This window comes from Diabrotica undecimpunctata, chromosome 6, assembly GCF_040954645.1.
Source record: "Diabrotica undecimpunctata isolate CICGRU chromosome 6, icDiaUnde3, whole genome shotgun sequence".
Lineage (NCBI taxonomy): Eukaryota > Metazoa > Arthropoda > Insecta > Coleoptera > Chrysomelidae > Diabrotica > Diabrotica undecimpunctata.
This window is the reverse complement of record NC_092808.1, coordinates 123710251-123737665: the sequence shown is the minus strand read 5'-3', so window position 1 is coordinate 123737665 and position 27415 is coordinate 123710251. Positions and strand designations below refer to the sequence as shown.

Here is a 27415-nt window from a genome sequence, read left to right as displayed (position 1 = left end):
TTCAGTGGTAGTCGTGTTATACCACTTTCGTAAATTTTGAAGCCACTAAATGCGTCTTCTTCCCGGTCCTCTCTTACCATTTACTTTCTCTTGGAGAATCAGCTGGAGAAGGCCGTAACGTTCTTGATTTCTCATTACATGTCCTAGATATTCCAACTTTTTAGTTTTGACGGTCATGAGAATTTCACATTCTTTCCCCATTCTACGCAGGACCTCGGACCTCGGACTAGTATACACCTCTGAAATCTGAAATTTTCTGTACATGTCAGTTCTCTGTGTCAAACTTTGTCGATTTTTGATCGTTTGTGATCGTTTAATTGCGTAGCAAATGGAAAAGATTGAAGTTGGTGTTGTTTTTCTGTTTTTTATTTAAAACTAGTAACTATAGATATTAGTCTACATAGTGTAGTTTTAGTCGGGAATTAGCGTGTTGGCAATGTACATTAGTTTTTCGTTGATTTTAATTACCCTAAAATTAGAAAGTTTTTAATACAATGATAAATATAAAAACAGATTTCAAGTAATTTGTGTTTATTAAAGGGACATCCTATTTGCTACTAAACTGTGTCAAATGCACAGCAATTTGTGAAACTAATATACTCTAATATTCATTGGACGGTAAGAATGCCTTGGATAACCTGTTTAGAAGGTGGCCCCAAGAGAGTTAATCATGCAGCTGTTGCTGTAGGTCATAAAATTTATTCTTTTGGGGGATACTGCACTGGAGAGAACTCCCGGGAGTACACATCCATGGATGTACATGTGTTAAATACTACTACCCTTCGATGGACACAACATCCTGTGAGTGACTTGCCATATTTTGAAAATGATGATATTCTTCCCTACAAGAGGTTAGTCTGATTTAAAATTTTATATTCTGTTATGTAAATTTTTTGTAGACTTATCTAAATTTTGTCTTAAGAAGTAACTTAAATTTTCTTCACCTTTATGCTACCATTACATTTTTCAAATTATTCCATCCTTACTGTCTTCCTTTCATGGCTTTCATTTGATGGCCTTCTAGATTGCTCCACAATAGTTTAAATTTTTCATACCATGTCTGGATTACTGTTACTATGTTAATTTATTATCTCAATTGGTAAGAAACTTCTTCATATTTATACTAAAATTTTATTTTTTCTAGTCTTAATTTTATGAAGTGATAAATATTATTTATTTTTTACATCTGTGGGTTCAAATTCCAAATAATCATACAATAAATAGGTTTTAGATTGTTTTTTGTCATGGTTTTTAGTATACTTTTTTTTGTTCTCACTGATTGAGAAATTTACTTTAGGTACTTAGTACTTATGTTGTATAGACAATAGACATATTCTGTTCTCTGAACTCAGTCCAAAACTGATTAGTGAATTGTAACTTAAAAGTCAAAAATTATTCACATGCAGTTTATTAAATAAAACTGAATCAATAAAGCAATGGTTTAAATGTTCATTTTTGAAATTAAGTTTTTTTAACATTTTTATTTATTTTTTTGATTCACAGGATGTCTCATTTTTACAAAAATAAAAAAAAAGAATATCCTAACCATAACAATACTAAAAACTAAATATTAAATAATTTAACATACTCAGTCAAATAACCCTAACCTTACAGATGCCCTAACCTTACAGATTTTATATCCACCAGATCATAAGATTGATTAAAGTCATTTCCCAGTGTCTGAATTCTGTTAATGGGAGAGAAACAGTTACACATAGTTTGTGTGATAAGTGTTTTATAGAAAACAAAGGCATGTCTCTAAGAATTCTAGTTCTACATTTTATAGTGGATAAGATTTAATACCTAAATTACTGCTGGCTATATTGCCTCTAAAATACATAGTAGTTTGGCAGACGACAGTTTAGATAATGTTGTTTAGCAAACATTTTCAATTGAAAGTTTTACCTAGATAATAGTAGTCTATAGCTAAGTAATACAGCAACTAAATAAGTAAAGTAAATTATATCAATTTTCAGTTGAAAATGTTTTTTTGGTTGATTTTTAAAATTTTGTTGGTGTATTTTTTGAAGAAGATAGATTTTTGTTTTTTCAGTATTTTTTACTGTTTTTTGTGAAGAATAAACGGTGTAATTTGATTGATCTGATACTAATAATAATGCTTAATTAGTTAGTTGATTAATTCATTGATTTATTTGCCTTGTATAAATATGATTATTTTTAATATGCAGGATCTCGCAAATACTGAGATCCCGTGGGATTGACAATTCATAGTTCCGCAAATACCGAGATCGAACTGAGGCTGCGGGATTGGAATCTAGTATATAGTTTACAGGAATTGTACTTCAGGTTTAAGTGTTAACGAATATTTATGAAGCTGGGACCAACTGCCTTTTGTTCCCATTACATCCGACACAGGAATATTTATCAATCAGTGTTATATATATTTTTATTTGTGACCATTTTTGTTTTTATGTACTTCGATTCATAACTAATTCTTTCATCCATATACCTGAGCTTTAGAGGTTTCAATTATATAAGAATTTGATGTTTGCATCATTAAAGTTATATAGATCTATTTCTTTTTTAGATATGGTCATACTGCAATAGTATATGGGGAAAAAGTCTATATATGGGGTGGTAGAAATGATAGAGCCTCATGTTCAACTCTATTCTGTTTTGATACTGTTTGGCACTGTTGGACAGCTCCTAAAACAACTGGACATTTCCCCCCAGCTCGAGATGGGCATACAGCTTGTTTATGGAAGAATTATATGATTATTTATGGTGGATATGAAGAACATTCAGACTCTTTTGCTCAAATTATATATCACTTGAATTTAGATACTATGCATTGGACATATGTCCCTGTAGGTGGTAAGTACATAAATGCAATACTGTTTAACTAATATTGCAACATCTAATATTTTTTCTTCAAAATAAATATAATGTTTTTAATTTCATGAATTCTTATAACTTTGAGCATACTGAAGTGACTAATTAAATATTAAGAAAATACTTCTGTTTTTTGCCACCAGCAATAATACAGAAACATTAATCAATACCTCTCAGCTTTAGTCTATATTAAGATAAAATCTATATTGTAATGTAGGAGTAGATAGTAAAAAACTGATCAATCACAAAAGCTTAGCTAAGATCACATTGCTCAATTCGGGAGCTTCATTGAGGGGTGGGTAAGAATGTAGTTAATTGAAAAGTGACAGATAAATGTTAATTGATAGGTAAATAAAAGGTAGAAAATGAAAAGATAATAATTTGACAATTGAAAAACAAGAAATACTAACTAGAGCTAAACTGCAAAAGTTAGGGTGCCAATAAGTCTTAACCTGAGACTTATAAACGACTCGAGATTAAATCAAATAAATATTAGGTCGACATTTCACTTAAAGATCTCAAGATCACTTCAGAAAACACATCAATACAAAACTATGAAAATATTATATCTTCAATAAAATACTTTGAAAGAGTTATATCGTCTATAAAATCATATTATTTAACTTTAATAAAATAAGAATAAAAGAAAAACGATAATCCTAAAAAGACTGCTATTCATCTAAAAATAACATATATCATCAATGAACTTATCTAAATCAATTAAAGTCACACGATTAGTTAAAAGAACAGGTGATTCTTAAAAAAACGAATTAGTCATTATTTACAATTTCGAAAGGGTAACGGGAGACCTCAATTTTTTTGATTGTACCGAAAAGCTAAGACCCTTAAGCTAGCGGGGACAAATTAGCGGAATCCAATTTAACCCACGTAATATTTTTTCACCCATTTTTCACTAATTTATTACCACCCTAATAATTTTTCACCACCAAACCACCCTTAATGGGAGCGATTCTACTGGCTTAAGGTTCAAGTTAGCAGAATTCAGAAATATCTCATAATTTTTGACTCCCTAAGCCACAGTTAAGGGGAAACATTCAACAACCTACGTACTCACGCTAGCTAAATGCGAACTCTTTGGAAATACAAAAGTGCTTTGCTTGATTTTTACTATATTTTTACCAGCCTAGTCATTGTTTTCTTAACTACCCTAATTAAAAACATTCTGAAATGTTACTCTGTTCTAACTAATATTTATTTTTTAAGTGTTTAAATATTGAAAATATGAAAATTTTAACTGTTTTAAAAAATTGAAATGTGAAAACGTGCCTTTTTTTTATATGAGACGAAAAAGTACGACTTTACGCCCCCAAAATTAGAGCGTTACGTGCGGAAATTATGCCCAGTGTGTTAGGTGAAAAATATGAAGATAGCAAAAAACAGTAAAAGGTTGAAGTAAAAGTACAATACAAAAAAAATATTAAAAATAGCTTTTATAATTTTGTTTTGACCATTAAAAATTCAACCTAGCAAAATTATTGGCTTCTCTTAGAGGGGTAAACAATTGTGAAGGTGGTAAATGAATTGGAAAATCTTTCTAGCACACAGTGGTGTTTAAAAATTACTTTTTTATTTTAACCTAAGCTACCATGGGTTAGTTAAGGGGTGAAAAATTAGTAAAAATCGAGCAAAATCATGTGGTGATTCAAAATTTTTATTTGAATTAGCTAGCTTAATATTGACTTCCCACAAGGAGTAGTTAAGAAGTGAAAAATTAATAGGGTGGTAATAAATTTGTAAAAACCTATCAAAACCATATTTCATAAAAACCAGAGCAGAGCACTAGTATATCATAAATATTTTTTTTGTAATTCTATTTTTATACATAAACCAGCAAAATCGCTAAATCGGTTGGTTTGGTGGAGAAAAATTATTAGGGTGGTAATAAATTAGTGAAAAATGGGTGAAAAAATATTACGTAGGTTAAATTGGATTCCGCTCATTTGTCCCTGCTAGCTTAAGGGTCCTCCAAAAGCTTTTGGTTCATACTTAATACTATAATACAAAAAAAGGAATATTGAGAGCTCCTATTGTTAAAGTTTCACCTAATCGTATCCTAATTAAAAGTATTGTGTAACTCAAAAATGAGCTATATTGTGAAAGCCACAGTTAGAATGCAGTTGGCATAACGCAGGCAATGTATTGCATCAGGACCGGATTGAAGAATTGTAGCACTGGAATATACGCGCACACAACAATTGCCTACGGTTGTATAAAAAAGAAAATCTATCATTATTTCAACTAAAGCATGATTCAATCATCGATATATTAATAAGAGAGTTACATGGCCGAACTAAACAATAACATGAAGAAAGATACTATAAAAAAGTAAAATGTATCAAAAACTCATTATCCATATAGCTTATCTGTATTTATAAATGAAGGATGATGAGGACCTACTAGCTTTTTCAAAAACCACCTTTCGTAGGCTTCTAAATGACATGGGTTTTGAATATGGTAAAAAAGGTCGAGATTCGATAATGATGGAAAAAAATATATCATATCCTGGAGACACAAATATCTCAGACAAATAAGAACATTGAGGAAGAAGGATAATGTAAACCTTGTTCATACCGAGGAGTCTTGGACTAACGTCGGTGCTTCAGTCAAAAAGGAATGGACACAACGATCAAGAATCCACGAGATGCCTTCATAAAAGGACTGAAAGCTCCAACCCCAACAGGTCCTCAGTTTGTTCTCCGTCATGCTGGAAGCGAAACTGGTTTTGTGGCATGGACCGAATTAACTTTCTTGACCAAGAAGGGAATCGTTGATTACCACGACGAAATGGACGGGGATCTATATGAAGAATAATTTGAGAAGACGTTAATTCCAAACTTACCGAAAGACAAATAAATCTTTGTCGTTTTGGATAACGTGTCATACTACTCCCGCAGATTTGATTTCCTGAAAAAATTGTGGAACAAAAGGCAAATCAAGGATTGGCCAATCGAAAAAAACATTTTCTTCGAGAAAGATTACCTAAAAAGTGAATTACTGCATTTTTTAGTTTAATTTACCTGAATTTGTTTACACTTTAATTAAAAAAAACTTCAAATATATCAAAAAGCCCTTTAACCTTTAACTATTTACGGCAGCGGTAACTTATCACAGTATTACTTTAGAAAATAAAAATAAATCACAGAAATACCAGAAAAGCCAGTCCGTGCACTCACTATCACTTCACTTCTTAAGTTCTAAGGACTTATCCATCCCGAAATAACATTTCATCCCGCACTCGCAAGCTACACCTTGCGGACAATCCAAATGTATCATCGGCAAATTTAAATTTGCCGTTCTTGGCAATTAAATGCACATGGAGAGAAATTTATGTTTGGTTGCTCATCGACTAATATTCCGTTGATTTTTACATGTAAATCGTCAAGCTTGGGATCGGCACGCCGAAACCCCGAAACGTGTCTTTTTAAGAATTCACACAGGCGGATGGAGGTCTCAGATATTTCGGATCATTAATTTGAAAAGAGTCATACGCAAGGATCACTTAACGCTCAGATTGGTCGAATTCTTTTAAAAACCATGAATAAAATTTAGTCTTTATTATTTCACAGATATTTTTATATTTCACAGAAACAAATGACATCAACTTATTACCTGTCACAATTAATTATCGAAATAATGATTAAATTTAATATATAAAAAAATACATAATATCTATAAGTGTGTGGCCCTGCTGACCCTGACCGGTCGCCACTGCTCTTTTTTATATTTCTTGTGAGCTTCAATTCTTCTAAATTCATTTAAATGTAATTTCCTTTATTATCCATTTGTGATAGAAGATGAAGTGTTCTAGTTCACTCATCTAACATAGTTTCTTGCAAAGTTGTTTTATTTTTGTTGCCCTCGAAATTAATTTTATTACCATTAAAGATATACAATACAAATTTGCATTTTTTTGCATAGACCAACAGAGAATATTTTTAAAAATAGTTTATATTTAAAAATAACGTTTTATAACATTTATTGTTGACATTTGTTTTTCAATGTCATCAAACAATTTTGGAAGCAATCCAACATTTTATTGAGAAACACAGGATATCGTAAATCGTGTAAGATATTGTGTATTTTAAAGCTTGTTTTATTTATTACATAAAACATAATACTATAAATTTTAAAACAATTTACTAGTAAAAATGTCTAGGTTTTCAATGCCACTATTAAAATCTTTGCCAAATTATATTGTTTTTCTGCAGTCAACATGTGTTTTGAAACGTTCGCGTTCCTTCATGAGGTAATTTATTTAGGAGTAAATACATATTTACTAATTTTAGTTTGTTTTTTTTATCGTAAATTCAAACCTTTAAAAATATAATTTTCCTTCTCATATGACTTACAATAAGTTTTATAGTTTATACAGTGAACGGCTAAATTATGGAATATTATCATTATTTCGAGAACCGTCGAGTTTTGAGGGAAATCCCGAAACAGGTCGATTTTTGTTATAAAATACCCATGTTATAACGAACATGGAGTAGGGATGATGTCACCGGTGTAGGTGTAGTGACGTAATCGTTAATTTTTTTAAATAGAAATCGGTATAATGCACAGCTCATTTAAACGAGAATTAAAAAGATTTTAAAATATTTTTTAAGGGTACAAAAACAATTTTTTTTTTAATTTAAATTCAACTAAATTACAACTAATGATTTAATTAGTAATGTACTTTAAAGTAACCAAATTATGCATAATAATTATTTTAAATTAAATGTTCGAAATGCCATCCATCGGTTTCTTGACAATATGCGAATCTACGGACACATTCATCAAGTATATTGCGGATGACTTCTGGGGTAATTAGACTCATTTCATGCCTAATTCTATCTTTCAAGTCCTGTAAGTTTTGGAGTCTATTGACATAAACTTTTGATTTTATGTAACCCCACAGGAAAAAGTCTAGAGGTGTTAGATCTGGCGACCTTGCTGGTCACTCTATAAAACCTCGTCTTCCGATCCACCTCATGTGAAAGCAATGATTTAAAAATTGACGTACTTCACGTGCGTAATGCGAAGGGGCTCCATCTTGTTGAAACCAGATATTTTCACTAGGTAAATTTGGATTATTGGCATTTGGATAGATTTTAGCAAGGACAGGTATAAGTTGATTTCTCAAACAAGTCTCAAATAACTTTCTCCTGTTAGATTTTCTTCAAAGAATAAAGGGCCAATGATTCTGTCATTAATGATCCCTGTCCATACACTTACTTTCTGAGGATATTGCGTGTGTGACTCAGTCATCCAATGTGGGTTTTCTTGATCCCTTTCTTGAATTTTGACGATTCACGGTACCATGTATAAAAAATGTGGCTTCATCGGAAAAAAGGATTTGATTGATGAAATGTGGATTGCGAATACATAAATCCTGCATAATTTCAGAAAATTGAAGCAGGCGATCGGGATCGTCGTCGTTTAATTCGTGATGTAGTTGAATTTTGTAGGGATGGTATTTTTCTTTTTTTAAAATAAAATATCAAGTTTCACATTGTCTTCAATTTTAGGACGCCCAGCGTTTGGAAAATGTTTAACGTGCCCAGTTTCTCTAAATTTTGGGACTATTTTACTTATTGTTAATTGGCTGATGGGTCTGTCTGGATATTTTGCGTTGAATAAATTGCATACCTCGTTCTGTGTTCTTTTTTTTATCTCCGCATCCGCTAAGAATTAATATTTCTATGCGTTGTGTTTCATTTAGGCGAGCCATAATTTAGTATTCAAAAGTAAAAATTACAATTGACAACTGATGACAATTCACAAAATCAAAACATTTACGTCAATAAATATTAGAGTAACTATGCCATTATCACTTGCTTGAATTAACATTTGAGAAAAAGTTTCAGTGTTTATGAGATAACTGTTTGTGGCCATTATTATTTTTACTTATTTTTGCTTTTTTAAGTATTTACTTCAGAAAGTCATGGCAGTAACCGATGGATGGCATTTCGAACATTTAATTTAAAATAATTGTTATGCATAATTTGGTTACTTTAAAGTACATTATGAATTAAATCATTAGTTGTAATTTGATTGAATTTAAATTAAAAAAAAATTGTTTTTGTACCCTTAAAAAAATATTTTAGTTAAAAATGTAATGTCGTTAAATAGAGAATTAAATTCTCCTTCAAATGAGGTGTCGAATTATACCAATTTCTATTAAAAAAAATAAACGGTTATGTCACTACACCCACACCGGTGACGTCATCCCTACTCTATGTACATGGGCATTTTATAACAAAAATCGAGCTGTTTCGGAATTTCCCTCAAAACTCGACGGTTCTCAAAATAATGATAATATTCCATAATTTAGCCGTTCACTGTATAAACTATAAAACTTATTGTAAGTCATATGATTTCGTCTCTTGATTTGTCCATATATTTTAGTCTTGCCTCGTTTCGTTTGTTAAGACTTTTCTTGCATTCGGCCTCAAACCATTCTTTATCTCTCCCCTTCTTTACTTGACTTGGCATTATGTGTATAGTTATTTAATAATGTTATTCTTCTATAGCTGCTTTAAAATATGAATTATTCGTCCTCCATTTTTCGGGTATCGGCCCACTTGTGGACGGAGCATTTGCGGACAAGACAAATTCTCACCTCCTCACCTCCTAGTTGGAAATTAGCATCCGTCACCCCTATTTTTAAAAAAGGCAACAAACCCGACCCCAACAATTATCGTCTGATTAGCTTGCTGCCAGTTGTTGGCAAAGTTTGGAAGCCATTATTTCCGAGAAGATGATCAAATTCCTTCTCCAGGAACATGTTATTCTAATACAATAACATAGATTTGTCTCTGGTCGCTCTACTCTAACCAATCTTCTACATTGTGTTAACGACTGAACATCATCCCTTAACAGTTCGCAGCCGGACGACGTTGTTTTTCTCTTCTTCTTCAAGTGCCATCTCCGCGGCGGAGGTCGGCAATCATCATAGCTATTCGAACTTTTGAGACGGCTGCTCTGAAAAGTTCATTTGATGTACATCCGTACCACTCTCTCAGGTTGCGCAGCCATGACATTCTACGCCTCCCTATGCTTCTCTTTCCTTGGATCTTTCCCTGCATGATCAGTTAGAGCAAGGTGTATTTTTCTCCACGTGTAATATGTCCGAGATATTCCAATTTTTTTTTTTTTTTTTTTTTTTTTTTTTTTTTTTTTTTTTTTTTTTTTTTTTTTTCTAGATTTATCTAAATCCCTTGACCGTGTAACTAAGCGCAGACTTCTACTGCTTCATTTACTTCGTTGGATAGATGATTTCCTGACAGATCGACATTACAAAGTTAGAGTTGGCGAATCTTTCTCACAGGGCAGGTTAGTGGAAAGTGGAGTGCCTCAGGGCTCTGTCCTTGGACATCTGCTTTTTACGGTTTATACCAGCGATCCTTATTATGTCTCAAGTAAAATATCGTTATACGCTGATGACACAAAAATATATGCCAATCCAATCACAAACCAGCTAACCCTCCAAATGGACTTGGACTCTATTTTAACTTGGTGTTCCCAGTGGTTACTACCCTTAAATGCGGAAAAATGTGTAGTGCTTCGAATTGGTAAAAATACCCACCTGTGCCGTTGTTAACGGGCAGCCATTAGATTCTGTATTCTCATATAACGACCTTGGTGTTATTGTAAACAGCAGCCTAACTTGGTCCGACCATATTACCTCTAGTTGTAAACGTGCGAACTCCAGACTGCATCTTATTCGGAGGTTTTTTCGAGTGGTTCAAAGCAATCATTCTCTAAACTTTACACTCTTTACGTAAGACCCATACTTGAATACGCTGGACCAACGTGGTATCCTGATTTGGTTTGAGACAAGACTTTGTTGAAAACGTTCAAAGAAAATCCACTCGAATTCCTTTGGGACCGAGAAGACCTTCTTATGCAGAACGATTAGTATGGCTAACCTAACTCCTTTTGAACTTCGCCGACAACGTGGAGACTTAATTACAATATTTAAAATAATAAAATTCAATTCTGGAATTCTCGATGAAATGTTTACCATTAATCAAGATGAACGCCTCAGAGGTCATCAGTTTAAACTAAAAAAAGACAACTTTTTTACAAGATCAAGACAGAACTGTACTAAATAGAGTTTTTGAGTGCTGGAATAACATTAATAATAACGTTGTCTCTGCTCCCTCTACCAACTCGTTCAAAAACAGACTTGATCGTTTTATATTATAGTTAAAATATTCTTTTTCTTTTAAACCACAAATTTGTAATTTTGTTTTTGAAGTTATACTTCTATACGCGCGCTCCACGTTGGAAATTTGTATGGGAGTGAATCTGTGAAACCATTACATATGTAAGATAATGAGTAAAAGAGAGACAGAAGATATATTTTTTCTCTCTTCCTCTCTCGAATATAAAAATGTTCCTTTTGTATAATATACTATATAATTATATACTATATAATATATTATATAATTTAATATTATACATATTATATAAAGATATATATACATATATTATACATATAATAAAATATTTATTAATATTATTATTTATGTGATATGTTTTGTATTATTTATTAAATGTTCATAATTATATTATTCTTTTTTATTTCAAAATAATAATCTCAATAAATCACTGTATGATCCAGAACTGTCAATTTTGAAATACATTTGTGTTATGTCCTCGGTAGTGTAGTAGTCAGTATCCCCGCCCGTCACGCGGGAGACCGGGGTTCGATTCCCAGTCGTGGAGGACTTTTTTATTAATGTTATTACATTATTGTCATTTTTAAATACTTATGGATATTGCATTTTAATTTGTATTGTATTATTATATATGAAAATTATGTTGCACTGTATTGTAGTGTATTTTTTTATGTATATTATTGTCATTTTTAAATACTTATGAATATTGCTGTTTAATTTGTATTGTATAATCACTGTATGTTATATTAACAAAATAAACAATGAATTTTACTGCAGAGTATGTGTAAAAAAATTTTGCATTCAACTCATTTCATACATATATGAAAATAAAAATATATATTTTCATCAAAATATTGATTCAATCCTTCATTGTTAGTAAGTTGTTATTAATTCTGCTTCTCTTTCTGCTATGTCTTACCTATAAAATTAGATATGTAATGATTGTGCAGATTGACTCCCAAATAAATTTGTAACGGCGAATGCGTGTATAGAAGTGTAACTTCTACCGGCAGTCCCACTGGACTGCCACTCCCGTTTTTTTTTTTGTAATTTTGTAATTTACTAGTAGGTTACTAATGAAATTTCTTTGTTTTTGGGCATAATAGGGACTTGTCTCTCTGCCCTTGCTTATGTATAATAATAATAATAAATATTATTTCTCTAACAGCTGCACATAAATAGAAAGTTTGAACCTATTTGGACAATTTACTATTGAACAAAATGGAATAAACTTAATTTTTTATTGCGTTAACAAGCAATAAACAAGTAGCATTTCTAATTCGCAGTACGCCGCGTACATAAATTAAACATGGTAATAAATCGTGATAGGTCAAGTTTCTAATTTTTAAAATTAAAAAGGAAAATATGTTTTAGGACCGGAACCAAGCGCACGGGATTTTCATACAAGTGTCGTAATCAATGATAGAATGTATTTGTTTGGAGGAAGAGGTACCTTAGTTGATCACTTTGTTGGGGGTAGACAAATGATGTATTGTAATGAATTGTGGTATTTAGATCTTAATACTTTTACATGGCACCATTGTGAAGTCACGGGAACTGTCCCAGTTGGGAGAAGAAGCCATTCTGCATGTAAGTATATTTTTATCAAGTACTATATATATTAATAGTACAATTAAACCTAAAGCTAAGAATAATACTTATTACAAGAAGTAATATTAAATTCAACAGGTTTCCGGGTTAAACCGCGTCGATTATCACTGCGCCGAGCTTTTCATCACTCTGTTTATCGAAAACTGACCCAAACCAATCGTTACTTGCATGTCAACTCCCATCATCCACCTTCACAAATTAATTTAGTCATTAACACTTCAACTCCTGGACCTATTTATCCGCATAAGTTGTCACAACCTGGCCACTTTTTTTGTCATCACATCATCATCATATAACGGGGGTCCTACGGCGATTGCCGCTTCCCGCATTTCAGCCTCCATCTTTTCCTATCTCTCCAATCTCCCTCTTCTAAGCCTCTAGATTGCATTGTTTTTGTAATTTCTCTTCTCCAGGAATTTGGTGGTCTTCCCCTTTTCCTTCTTTCTGGCGGAACATACATTGGCGGAATTCTTTGGCCACCGCTCCTCCTCCATTCTCATCACGTGACCATACCATTGTAATTGCCTTCCTTGTATTCTATCTGAAAGAGTATCTCTAATTCCTGTACGGTTTCGTATTTCCTCATTCCTGATTCTTTCCATTCTCGATACTCGACATTACCTTCTAAGATAATCCATTTCCACAACGTCTACTTTATCTCGTTCATTCTTTGTCATCGTCCAACATTCGGCACCATATGTGGTAATTGGTTCTACAATTGCTCTGTATACGCGAAGTTTGGTATGCATCTTTATTTTATTAGACCACAGTAATGAATTCAGTATTCGGATGCATTTTTTCCCTTGGGTTATTCGGTTTTGTACATCTATCTTAACTCTGCCATCTGCTGATATGATGCTTCCTAGATATTTATACTGGTTGCAGCCTTTTATGACTGCGTTTTCAAGCCTCAGATCTGTGGTATTTCCTCCAATTTTTAAATATTCTGTTTTGCTTATGTTTACAGTAAGCCCCCATTTGGCATATTCCTCAAATAATTTTCTTTCTCATCGGTTGCAACCACCACCTGATCATCTGCAAACAAGAATGTATACAGAGTTTCTTGTCCCACTTCGATACCCATAAATCTACATTTATTTCTCCAATTCCTCAATGCTTCTTGGACGTATATTTTAAAGAGTGTCGGTGACAAACAGCATCCTTGCTTTAGGCCTTTAGTGACTTTAAATTCATTTGAGGTTCTGGTTCCAATTTTTACACAACTAACTGCATTTTCGTACAATTTATATATCGCTCGGATATACGTCGAATCCAATGCGGACCTTTCGAGGACCTCAAACATTTTCTTTAACGGGACACTATCATATGCTTTCTCAAGGTCTATAAATACCAAATGGGTCTCTCTGCTTCTTTCGACACGCTTTTCAATTATTTGTCGTAGGATAAATATATTATCAAGGCAGGATCTCCCGGTACGAAAGCCGCTTTGTTCTTCAATATCTTGTATCTGTCTTTCAACCCTCTTCTTTAATATTCTGCTGTACAACCGGCCCACAGAGCTCGTCACACTAATACCTCTATAATTGGAACAATCTCTTTTATTCCCTCTCTTATATGTGGAGCTTATATAAGATTTATTCCAAGATTTAGGAATTTCCTGGTCTCCACACATACATTTATTGAAAAGGTCTACTATTAATTCTAAAAGTGCAGTCGGTTCATATTTAACCAGCTCTATGGGAATGTCTCCAGGCCCTGCGGCTTTTCCGTTTTTAACCTCTTTTAATGTTTCCGTCAATTCAGATAATGGTATTATAGGGATTTCCCGTCTTTCGTCTCTGTTGTCTATTAATTCCCTTATCTTTTCACATCTGTACTCTACTCTATCCTCTTTCAGCAGTTTCGTATATATTCTTCCCATTCATTTAACTTTATGAGAGAAATGTTGTCTTCATTTTTCTCATTTTTCCTAAACTGCTTTAATGTTTTCCAAGCTTGTGTTACTTTTGTTCCACCCATAAATCTGTCCAGTTCATCACACTTAGCCTCCCAGTTGATATTTTTCGCCTTATCCACGTCTTTTTTAACTTCTCTATCCCATTTAGCGTATATTTCTCTGTCTTGAGGATCTTTGGATTGAAGCTATATGTGATATGCTTGTTTTTTCTTGAGAACTTTCTCTTCTAGTTCTGTTGACAACCATTCAGGTTTTCCTTTTTTCCGATTTTCAACTTTTCCCAGTGCTTCATTTGCCGCTTCATGAATATATTTTTTAATTATCTCAAACAGACTTTCAGGGTCTAAGTCCTTTGTTTCTATATTTTTTATTTTCTGAGCTATTCTAATTTTATATAAGAACTTTGTCGAATCTTGTTTAAAGCTTTCCAGGTTATATTTTATGTTTTCTATGGTTGTTCCTATGTCTGTTACTTCATCATCTTTGTGACTTAATTGTTCTCTCTTAAATGTCACCATTACTTTTGCAATAATCATATGGTGGTCACTTCCACATTCTGAACACCTTCACGTCCTTCGTTTTTAGTTTAGAATCTTTACGCTGAATGAAATAGTCAATTATTGATTTTAAATTCCTGGTAGGCTGCGTCCATGTAAATTTGTGTATATTCTTATGGGGAAAAAAACCATTTAATATTTTCAAAGAATGTGCCTCGCAAAAATCTATTAATCTTTGACCATTGTCGTTCAGAATGTCTTCTCCATATCTCCCTATTATTTCACTGTTGGAGCTCTTTCCAGTTCTTGCATTAAGATTACCTAAGATCCAAATTTCTTTTTTTTTCACGTTCTTTAATAAAATGCTCTATATGTATGTGTTAATTCATATAATGATATTTTTTTTATTTAAAATGGGCTTTGTAGGGTGTGTTTATTTTTGATACACGCAGTTCACCTAGACGACTTTTCATACTGTCATTACCCATATGTTGAAATTGATACACATTATTTATGAAACTTTATTAAGAAAAAACATAAGCAAACATCTAAACAAATTATTGTAAATATACATTACGTGTTTTAAAAAACAAATGTTACAAATAAATTTTTTTTCTCTACCTTCAGTACCAGTACACCTAGTGTTGCACTGTTTGGAATTCTTAGATGCATGTGCGCGACCTAAGGATTTTGTCAGTGTGTTGTAACATATAACAAACACATCGACCTCTTTTGTCATATTCTTCCAGCCTTATGGAGGTTGAGGTTTTATAACATTATTATCTTTGCAAATGACAGTCACTAATTCTTCGCGAAATTGTGTTACATTCATTTTTTTGTTCAAAGCTTTGTTGTACAGAATTAAAGCATTCACTACAGCTGTATTTGTTTATAACTCTATTCCCACTTTCTGATACAATTTTATAGAACGTCTGATGGGATTACCGTAGGAAGCTTTTTGATCAGAGACGTCAATGTAAGATTTAACAGAATTATATTCTACTAGACGGTTCTCTTTTTATTCCTGATTTCAGGAGTGTTTCAAGTGTTCCAATTAGATGAATATTGTTATCATTTAGTTCGTGTGCCAAACTGACACTAGTGTAAAAATTGTCCGTAACCAAAGTTCTTCTGGAGTGTAAAAAAGGTTGCATTAATTCCATGACCACTAGGGATGCTAGTGATTGTTTCTTTGGTCATTTTTGCTTTCCCCAATATTTTTTGCGTGATATGTGTAGCTGCCTTTCCTGCAGAGTTTGAAAACTTTTACGCCATATTTATTACGTTTGCCAGGTATGTGCTGTAAAAATGACAAACGTCCTTTAAGGGGAATCATCGATTCATCAATGCAAACGTATTTGCCTGGTACCAAAGTAGATTGAAAACTTCTATTGAACTCATGCATCAATGGTTCAACTTTGAACAATCTGCTTCCTTCCGGACAAGCTTTATTATCTGAAAAATGGAAACAAGCAAGAAGAGCCTCAAATCTACACCTCGACATGTTTGTCGTCTTGTATATTGAGCAATGATGGATAAAATTAGTGCTCCGGTAATCTCGTAGTCGTAATTTTGTATTCAAACCCATCCATATCAAAATTCCCAAATCCATATCAAAATTCCCAAAAATTTTAATATTTCTTCTCTGTTAGGATCATTCCAGTTAGTGAGATATGAATTTGTCTTATCGTTTTCACGATTTACAGAATCAATAATTTTTTGTTCGGTATATCGATTTGTTTACTGCACTAAAATATCGAGTATCTCGTCTGTTAGGAGCAATCTATAAAATGTTAAAGGTGTATCATTTTCACTACTTTCTACAACTGTACCAAAAGAAGTATTTTCATATATAATGTCGAATGTATTCAAATTTCCATCAACATTGTTCCATATAACATTTGCCTGTAAATTCTCTATATGAGGATTTACCATATCTATATTAATTAGATCGTCAATTTCAGATTCACTTTCGCTTATTTGCAAATTCAACTGTTCATCTTGAATTCTAGGTTGACTTGTAACTTTATCATCCTAAAATATTTCAAAATTAGATACATTTTAAATTTATACGCAACTATAAACTTACCTGAAGTGTTTCCACTTTCTGCCGTTTTGTTTGTGGTTCACAATCTGAAGAGTATTCACTGTTATCGGAAATATCAGTGTATAATGGATCGACATCTGAATCATCAAATTCACAATAAATTCAGATGCTCAAGTTCGTGTCAAGAAAGGTATCTCTTGTTATTTTTAGACATTGTACATAAATAAACCCGACTACAATGAAGGTCTAACAGTAACTAGTATGCCACTCGACAATTTCGTGTCTTAAAATTTTATCTACAATGTTGCCGATTTTAGTATGCTAGGATTACCGAAGAACATTGAAAATTGGATAGCACAGCCTAAAGGAATGATAATACACGTATAAATACATTACAACTGCGTTCGGACCACATACACAGTCGCTTGAATGCGTTCTACTCTCGTGTATCGAATTCATACACATATGCTCAGGGAGAGTACCTGTTGTGTATTATGTATGATACACATAGGAGTCAAAAGTGTTAATACCCCTGTCCCCAGATCCATACACCTTTGCGGTGATGCACGTAGACCCGCTGATCTCTCTAGTTTTAAACAAGCCCTCATTAAAAACGGTTACCGCAAAAATCACATCAATACGAGCTTCTACAGACATAAATATCAACCCAAAGACTCGGACCCTCATCATATGAAAGCGATAAAATCGAGGAAATTCTTAACTCAAGAGGAATAAAGACAATATTTACCCACAACAAAAATTTTCATCTCTTGTCCGATCAATCAAAGACAACAACACGGAGTTTATGAAATTCCTTGTGCAGACTGTCCCCGATTTTATATAGGCCAAATAAATGATAGAATCCAAAATAGGTGACGTTCATTGAACATTCCATTTCTGTTCGCAATTCCGATTAAATTTCAACAAGTTACCTCGGTAACAGGATGCCGTTATCTCTTTTATTGACACAATTTGGCATTTTTTCAATTTCTATGGCTTCTCAGATAATTCTTGGTTTATAAAAGCGGACGGGGTTATGGTTCTGGAGTTTTTAAAGTCAATTTTGTGTGTATGAAGATGGTGTTGACGTTGAAACTGAATCGGAATTGCGAACAGAAATGGAATGTTCATAAATCCTATTTTGAATTTTACGATTTGTTTGGCCTATATAAGATCGGTGGCAGTATGCACGAGGAATTTGTCGATCTGGATGAGGAAACTACTCTTGTTTAAAACAAGCCCATATCAGTAAAGTGTTGTGACTAATTTTGTAAATTCTAAAAAAAATCTTTTATTAATTTTTAGTTGTTTATGATGAAAAAATGTACATTTTTGGAGGATATAACTCAGACAGAGATCGACACTATAATAATATATTCGAATTCGATCCAAAGACCAATGTATGGAAGAAATTGAGTGTAACCGGCAAAAAACCCTGTAGACGAAGAAGACAGGCCTGTGTGTTGGTCGGAGATAGAGTCTATATGTTTGGTGGGACAAGGTAATCTTTTCTACTGTTTTATATATTTAATATTGAATAAATATGATTGGCCTTGTTAATTCATTATTAAACTTATTATAATCTTTTTTTTTTATTTTTAGTCCACATCCATCAGTTTCGGCAAATAGTAGGAATATAGATGATAAATTAAGAGATCATAGTGATATGCATGTGTTGGATTTTAAACCAACATTAAAAACGCTATGCATTATGGCGGTTAGGAAATACAAGATAGAAGACACAAACCTTCCACAAAATTTAAGGTAATAATGTGTACCAATAATGCATGTCATAGTAATTTTCCTTGACCTTAAGTTAATTGTATGATTTTTCTATTTATTATGAAACCGATTTACCGATACCCTTTTTAAATGTTGCTTTGTAGTATAGTCCAGTCGTCAGAGAGTTTACCTCTAACAATCATACGAACAAGCTGAATTTTGGAGAGAATATTAACCCAGATATGCCTAAAACCTAGATAAAAATATGTTTTAATATTTTTCTCCAAATTTACGTGTTATATCAATTAACAAAAACATATTTATCGTAAAAACAAAATATTTATGAAAAATAAGTAAAAAAAATACTGTACAAAATATGGTACACCAGGCATATAAACTACTATTAAGTTTCAGTGTGGTATGAAACAAAACATTTAACATGTAATCCTACGTTGCATTTTGAACACCTCATTTTTGCTCTATCGTGGTACAAACCACATCGAGTTGGTTTTTCCTGTGGAATTATTAAATGGTCTAGTCGATCATAGCGAATATCAATGTTTTCATTGGCGGATGGACGACCTCGAGAATAGGAAGTAGGTTTTTTATTTTGTTGTAACAATGATGTTGCAATACGTCTTCTAAAAGATAACTGGTCCATTTTTCCTCCATGCAAACGATAAAGTTGCCAGGCATTCTAAACAGCCATGTCAATGCATTGATTGATCAATGAAAAATATCATTTTTTACCGCGAATAGAAATGCGGTAAAGACTAATATTTTGATCACTACGATCTACTCCGCCCATGTTTACATTAGACTCATGTACGAGATGCGGTTGTTCTACCTAAAATGATAAATATTACTAGTATTACAGAGGAAGATTGTCTATTTTGTTTCATACCTGGATCGTCTTCTTCTCCTTCTGTGAATATCGCTTTACAAGATGAGTTGGTTGAAGTCCTGGTGAGTTTGAACAGAGCGTTACTAAATTATTGTCATGCCATTTTACTGCAATTATATTTTGATCAGTAATTTTTCTGTAGTTGTATGTCCCTCTCTTTTCTTTTTTCATAATTTTTGAATCTTGTAAGTGTACTCCTGGTAAACGATTTTCTCTAACCGTGCCAGTGGCTAAAAAGCTTTTTTCTGTGTTAGTTTTTCCATAAGGGGAATAGAGGTAAAAAAGTTATCAAAAACCAAGTGGAACTTTTCATTTTGCCATTTTTTACTTAACACATCAGAATATTCCAATACGACGCTTGCTCCGATTACATAATCGGTATAAATTTTACTAATATTAGTTGATGATCCTTGGTATGGTTCAAACCAGTAAATATAGCCAAGACGTGATGTACCAACCCATAATTTGTAACCGGATCTGATGGGTTTACCATGTATAAATTGTTTTCATGAATGCCTACCAAAGTACGGAACCGTTGCTTCATCTACAGAATGCGTTGCCGTTAAAGGTCCGTACTTCATAAACTTCTTATTCAAATTTACAAACAAAGGCATGACTTTTGCAAATTTATCTCCTTGTTCTAAGGTACAGTTATCTGTCAGATGAAAATTTGATATAATAAATTCAAATTTATCTCTCGTAAGAGCTTCTGTCACAAGTTGATTGTTGGCATCTCTGTCACGTTGGCAAAATATTCTCCTGCGAGGAATGTCTACATACCCACTAAATATGAGAGTTCCCAGAAAAGCTTTGACTTCATATTCTCGAACTTCTTGTTGGCGATTCTTCTATGAAGCATATCGATTAGTTTCTGACGTTATCAGGTGTATGAGTTCTTCATCAAAAAAAAGGGAAAACCATTCAAGGGGACTCTTAGAATCATGTTGTTTTGGAAGTTCGTTTTCAATGATACATTGGTGTTCCATCTGAATGTCTTCTTTTACCCAGTGTTAGATTTTTTTTCTTAGACCCTTTAACTGTTCTTTTTTCTCCCTGCTCTGGTAATGAAATATTATCTTGAGAATAGGTTACTAATGCGTCACCGTCATTATTTTGCACATTTATTTCTGCAGAAGCTTGTAATTGCGACCCAGGTAAATTATCCATCAAAATTATATCTTCATCACCAGAGTCTTCGTCTGTTAGGACATCACATGCATTTAATGGAGGCATCAAAGTAATACTATCTACATTTACTACCAAATGTTCATCATCTTCTAACATACTAAGTGCATCCTCCAATGAAAAGCCCCTAAAAATAAATAGTATGGTATTTTCCTGTCGTACAATATTTTGTACACTAAAGTCAAATGGCCTAACTCTAGTTATAAAATAATAATTTATCCAATTTATAAATATAAATTGAAATATAAATGTGTTTTCTATAAGTAAACACAAAAAGAATATTTTTTTTTGTATACATTATAACAAATATTTACTTTCTTAGCAAATCGTATTCCGAATTCGGCCGTGTTATAAAAACTGTAAACTTTATCACAATATTATCGCCAAATATTTCAAAGCCAGCAATTCACAACTACACTCTATGGTTGATTACTACATACTGAAAGTATTTAGGCGGTTATCAAGAGATATGATCCTTATAGATAATCAAGTTAAAAGATATTTGTGGTGTACAATTTATTGTACGTCAGGCATATCTGGGATAATTTTGGGACCCCAAAAAAGATGCAAAAAGTTTACCACTTTTACCCCCGGGCTTTCCCCTAAAACCCCCCTCGCAGGGGGTAAAAACACAAAAAAATCGATTTACCAAGAATCTGTACATCTTAGAGAAAAATGTTTTAAATAAAAAATGTAGCTGAGATAATTTTAAACAAAAATGTTTGTAAGCATATTTGCGTAGAATGGACCGTTCTCTTAGAAACAACGCTTGAAGCCACCGTCGATTTTGAATATGAGTTACTTTCGCGAAATCAATGTTCAATAAAATTTGTAGCAGCTCGACGGTAAAAATACGGTATCTTTTGATCCGAATGTCCTATTCACAAAAATCAAGGTGCATTTTAAAGGCAAAAAGTGCAGCTTTCGTATGCAATTTTTATATTTTGCCGAGATTAAACTCAGTTTTTATAAAGGTGTTAAATAAATTAAGGTGGCGCGATTTTTGCCATTTTTTGCGATTCTCGTGAGATAAATAAAGTTAATCTCTTATATTGACCAGTTGTAGTAAAATTTCCATTTCCAGAAATCAATCTTTAAAACCTATGACATGAAATTTCCATTTTGAGTTTTGGTAACAAATATGAGTCATTTGAAATATGAATAAAAACGCAGAATTTAATGTTTTACATTACAAACTTATGATTACAGCTTATGATACATCAGGTCAAAGTTCTTGTGTCACTTAGTATTTCTCGAAATTTTTATGTGATTCTCTCACACAATTTCAAAATGGAGAGCGCTTAATGTCCAACAGTGTAAAAAAGTATGGACAATCCTTAAATAATTTTGTAGTCCTCATCTTTTATGAAAAACGCTTGAATGGGTTAATTCATTTTTCCAATTTTGTACATTGTGATAAAATTCGTTTGATTTTTATTGACATATGTCAACAAAATATTTTTATTAAATGACAATATATGGCATGCGTTACATCACTTCAAAGCTCTTATGTCACCCAATATGCTTCCAAATTTTTGTACGATTTGAAAAAACTGATCCAGTGAAAGAAAAGCTACTTTCTGATTTTCCTTTTTTCTCCTATGAGTGGAAATATAGTGAATTTCGCAGAGATCGTCAAGTGATTGCGATTAAAATTCGTACGGTCATTCATTGCGGTCATACGAGACATGTTTCTTTGTTGTCAAACAAGATGGCATTGTGTATTAGATCAAATTAACAAATGAATTGTTTCCTAAATATGGATGTTTGAGCACGTAGAATATTTCAAATATTACAATAATTGAACATTCACAAACGAAATTGTTCATTTTTTTTTCTTTTCACACTTCCTATTCATTTCAAATATTTACTGTCATCATAGCAATTTTTATATTTATCAATATTTTTTTGACTGCCGAAGAAAATAGACCCACTGTCGACATGTTAAACCATATGCGTAAATTTTTAAGCATCTACCATCTTTTCTGCTTTGTCAAGTTATTTGAATTCGACTATATTTTTAATTTCTTTTCGGGAGACTCCAAATTTGATGTTTTTATTTTTATCAATAATTTTTTTTATTTTACTTATCAGCATCTCGACTTATTACGTGATCCATCAGTGATAGTATGAAGATGCGACTATACAGCCGTAACTCAAAGGCTTCTATTTTTTTTACAGACAAACAAGCGTTATAAAAAGCATTGGACAATTTTTTTGTCCAGTGCTAAACATCCTATTTTTTTGTTTATAGTTTGATCTTCTACGGCACTACAGCCCAAAATGAGCCTTGGCCTCCTTTATTTTTTGCCTCCACCCTTGTCTGTCTGTGGCTGCTCTTCTCCATACACGGACTCCTAAAAGTGCTTGTGCGTCGCTGCTTACTGTGTCTTCCCAGCGCTTTCTTGGCTTTCCAACTGGTCTCTTTCCCTGCATTCTGGCGTTCAGTGCTCGTTTTGGTAGCCTATCCTCTCCCATTCGTATCACATGTCCGGCCCATTGCAATCTTTGTATTCTAATGAAGTCTGACAGGGGTGTTTCCTTATACAGTTGATAGAGCTCGTTGTTATATCGAATTCTGAAGATTCCGTTTTCCCTCACAGGTCCTAGTATTCTCCTCAGTACTTTTCTTTCGAATGTGTCGAGTTTGTTTTTGGATGTTTCTTTCAGGACCCATGCTTCGCTGCCATAACATGCTATTGGCCGAATTAAAGTTTTATAGATTCTCATCTTTGTATTTCGGTGGACACTTTTAGACCGAAATATATGGGAGAGGGCAAAATAAGCTTTGTTTGCCTGCGTTATCCTTTTTCGTATTTCTCCATCCTCTGCTCCATCGGCATATATTTCTACTCCCAGGTATGTAAACTTTCCAACCGTTTCAATGTCATCTTCATGCATAATGTTTTGTGGGATTATATTTCTTCTCGTCTGTACCATTATTTTTGTTTTTTCTGTGTTATAGTTTGATCGTGGCACCTAAATAAGTTTAATAATTTTAAGAATTATATCCTTGCTTTCTCCCCATCTACCTTTCTTTTTCATATAATAAAATACGACGTATTATACGTTGAAAATTTTGATTGTATTAATTCCCCTAGTGTACATTTTATTAGTGCCTTAGACTCTAGACATATAGTCATAATATAAAACTTAACTATAGACATTCAAAATTATCTAGAGTAGGTGAATTTATTGAAACTTGGCAATGCCGCTCTACTACATCTCATATAGGTAAGCTAGCGTCTCCCGGCCACGTACAATGCTAGCCAAATGTTTTTCATCTGCCCTCTGTCATTTAAGATGGATATCGAACATTCTCGCGGCGTACCATCCCTACGAGAAGTAGTGTTTTAAGTTTTGTCTAATTGTGCCACATTTTCTTATAATAAGACTAGTAATTCTACCCGGAAGGCTCAATCAATGGCAATCGACAGTCACTCGTTAAATTTTTAAAAACAAACTTCTTTCATGTAAACCAAGTAAATATAAAGTATGATCTGATACTCTTCTGACTCTTCTGATCATTTTTTACTATATCCTGTATATATAAATATATTTTGATGGCACGCTTTATACATTATATCTACTACATGTCTCATGTCGTTTTATTTGATGAGTCATATGCTAGGATTCGGCTAGTTGTTTATTTTGTACTAAACCAGAGGCCTTTTTCATAACAATAAAGCAAATTTTACCTTATAGTGTGTCTATTATCATCCAGAGTACCATGTGATATCTCGTATATCGCTATACATTCAGAAATAACGAAATGCTGTGTAACGCCCTTTTGGTAGTCGCTGTGTTTGTTTTTTCTATATGAATATATTCGTAATATCCTTATAAATATATAGAAAATCTTAATATGAGAAAAATAATTCAGAGCATTCTATAAGAGAATTAACATCAACAGAAAAGAATTCAAGGCAACCACAAGACAATGCAGAAGTCAGAATGGCGACCTAATAACAACAAGGAAAGATGTATAGTGGAATACTTTAACCAGGCACTTAATGTAGAGGAATACGAAGAAACCCTGGAAGACGAAAGAGATGAGGTAAGAGAAACAGACGAGAGGGAAGAGGAACCACCAACGATTCTTGAAGTTAAAGATGCAGTTAAAAACTAGCTAGAAACAAATCACCCGGAATAGATAATCTCCCAGCTGAACTCTATAAAGAAGGTGACCATAATACCATTATGGCATTACGCTTGTAAAAGAAATATGGACACAGAAATTACTCCCCAATGATTGGAATATTGGAATACTTTGCACCATACACAAAAAATGAGATATCTTTGAATGCTCTAACCACAGAGGAATTCCGCTTCTAAATGCAGCGTATAAAATATTTTCCGCAGTACTATGTCACCGTATATGCAGAAAGGATAGTAGGAAATTAAGAGGCTGGTTTCAGAGGTAGTAAATTGACAATTAATCAGATTACAACCCTGAAACAAATTTTGGAAAAAATACTGGAATATGGCATTGATACTCATCACATATTTATAGATTATAAAGCAGCGTACGACTCTGTGAATAGAAGAGAAATGTTCAAAGCAATGAAAGAGCTAGGAATACCAAATCAGTTTGTAAATTTAACAAAACTAACTCTTGAAAAAGTTTAATGTAGAGTACAAATTCAGGGGGAACTGTCTGAACCTTTTAAAACAAATAATGGGCTGCGCCAGGTAGACCCTCTCCTGTATACTGTTCAATCTGACTCTGCAAAAGTAATACGTATGTCACAAATCACGACCACTGGTTCAATACATAATAAATCAGTGCAAATCCTGGCCTATGCTGATGATATCAATACCGTTGGGAGAACGGAAAACGCTGTACGAGAGGCGTATATAGCATTAAAAGAATCAGCTACAAAAATGGGTTTAATAATAAATACCAACAAAACGAAGTATATGAAAAGAAGCACGCAATCACAAATCCTACTACCACTCGTTATAGAAAAGGACGTCATCGAAGCAGTGAACGAATTTGTATACCTAGGAGCGCTCCTTAACACTGAAAATAATACTACCGCAGAGATAAACCGTAGAATTTGTGCGACCAACAGATGCTATTTTGGGCTCAATCTCTTCCTTAAATCCACAATTATATCGAGAAATACAAAAATAAAACTCTACAGAACAATAATACGCCCAGTCCTAACATATGGTTCAGAGACCTGAACTCTAACGAAAATAATGAAAACATGTTAGGATGTTTCGAAAGAAAAGTACTAAGGCGAATCTATGGGGCAGTGAATGGCAATGGAGTGTGGAGAAGACGATACAACTTTGAACTTTATAGAATATACCAGGAACCTGATATCGTAAAACATATTAAGATAGGACGTCTGAGGTGGATAGGACATGTAATGCGGATGGAACAAAATGACCCAGCTAGAAAAACGCTCCTTGATAGACCCATTGGTCAGAGAAGAAGAGGAAGACCCAGAACAAGATTCCTTGATAACATCGATGAAGACATGAGAAATATGGGAATACGTGCTTGGCGGAGAAAGGCGATGGATAGAAACGACTGGAGAGAAATTATTGAGGAGGCTAGGACCCACGCAGAGTTGTAAAGTCAGAATGATGATGATGATGAGGAGTGTCTGATGCCTGTTCTCTAATGAAAACAAGAGCGTTTCGTATATTATTGCCATTTTCGGCATCTTATCTTTGCGAAGCCAGATTTTCTGCGGTGGCTGCTTTAAATGCAAAATATAGGTCTCGACTGAATATAGACAAAGAACTGAAAGTGGCTATTTGTAATATAAAACCTTGGTTTGAAAAACTTTGCGAGGCATGCCCAAGGGAGTCACTTCTAATTATTAAAGCTACTTTTTATTTAGTACTGATGAGATTATTATTAGTTTCATTATTGGCATTTGACATATTTATAATAATTAAATAGTAAATTAGTATAAACGTGTATTATACTTAATTGTTTGTAATGTCAGAATAAATATCAGTTTGCTTTTCTTTCTATGAAATATTATATTATGGCGCCGTGCCCCACATGTTGAGAAAAGCTGCCTTAACTGCTTTTTTATGTGATAAATTGTTTGCAAGTGTGAATCCATTATCAAAGGTTAAAAAGACTTACATTAATGAGTAAACCTTTGTTTTTTCTTTTTACCCTTTGCTTAGTCTGAGTACGTAATTTTATTGACTTTGCTTACGTGTATTGATAAGAACATTTTCTCTAATGTAGCTATACTCTATGAGATTAATCTTGTTTATTTTTAGAACGGATATTTACAACATGTACACTCCCAATAAAATTTTTTTGAACAGACCAAATAACTCTGCAGGATAAGATGTGTTGGACAAGAAGATTATTGTAAATATTGTTTTAGATATACAGCTATAGTACTATTTTTTTATTATTTATTTATTTTGTGATATCAGGTTTACATTTTTTTTAAACAACTGATGCCTATTGTTAGAGATAATAGAAATAAATAATTATTTAGCTATTTA

The 27415-nt window shown here is 33.0% G+C and overlaps 1 protein-coding gene across 1 annotated transcript; it reads left to right on the top strand.

Annotated features, from left to right (window-relative positions):
- The first annotated feature begins 301 nt into the window (after positions 1 to 301).
- On the top strand, positions 302 to 27415 carry LOC140443812 (kelch domain-containing protein 3-like). Its single transcript, XM_072535268.1, has 6 exons — positions 302 to 851; positions 2549 to 2835; positions 12417 to 12632; positions 18421 to 18616; positions 18718 to 18879; positions 27182 to 27415. Exons 1-6 carry the CDS (start codon positions 625 to 627, stop codon positions 27249 to 27251), a joined length of 1158 nt encoding a protein of 385 aa, XP_072391369.1. The 5' UTR covers positions 302 to 624; the 3' UTR covers positions 27252 to 27415.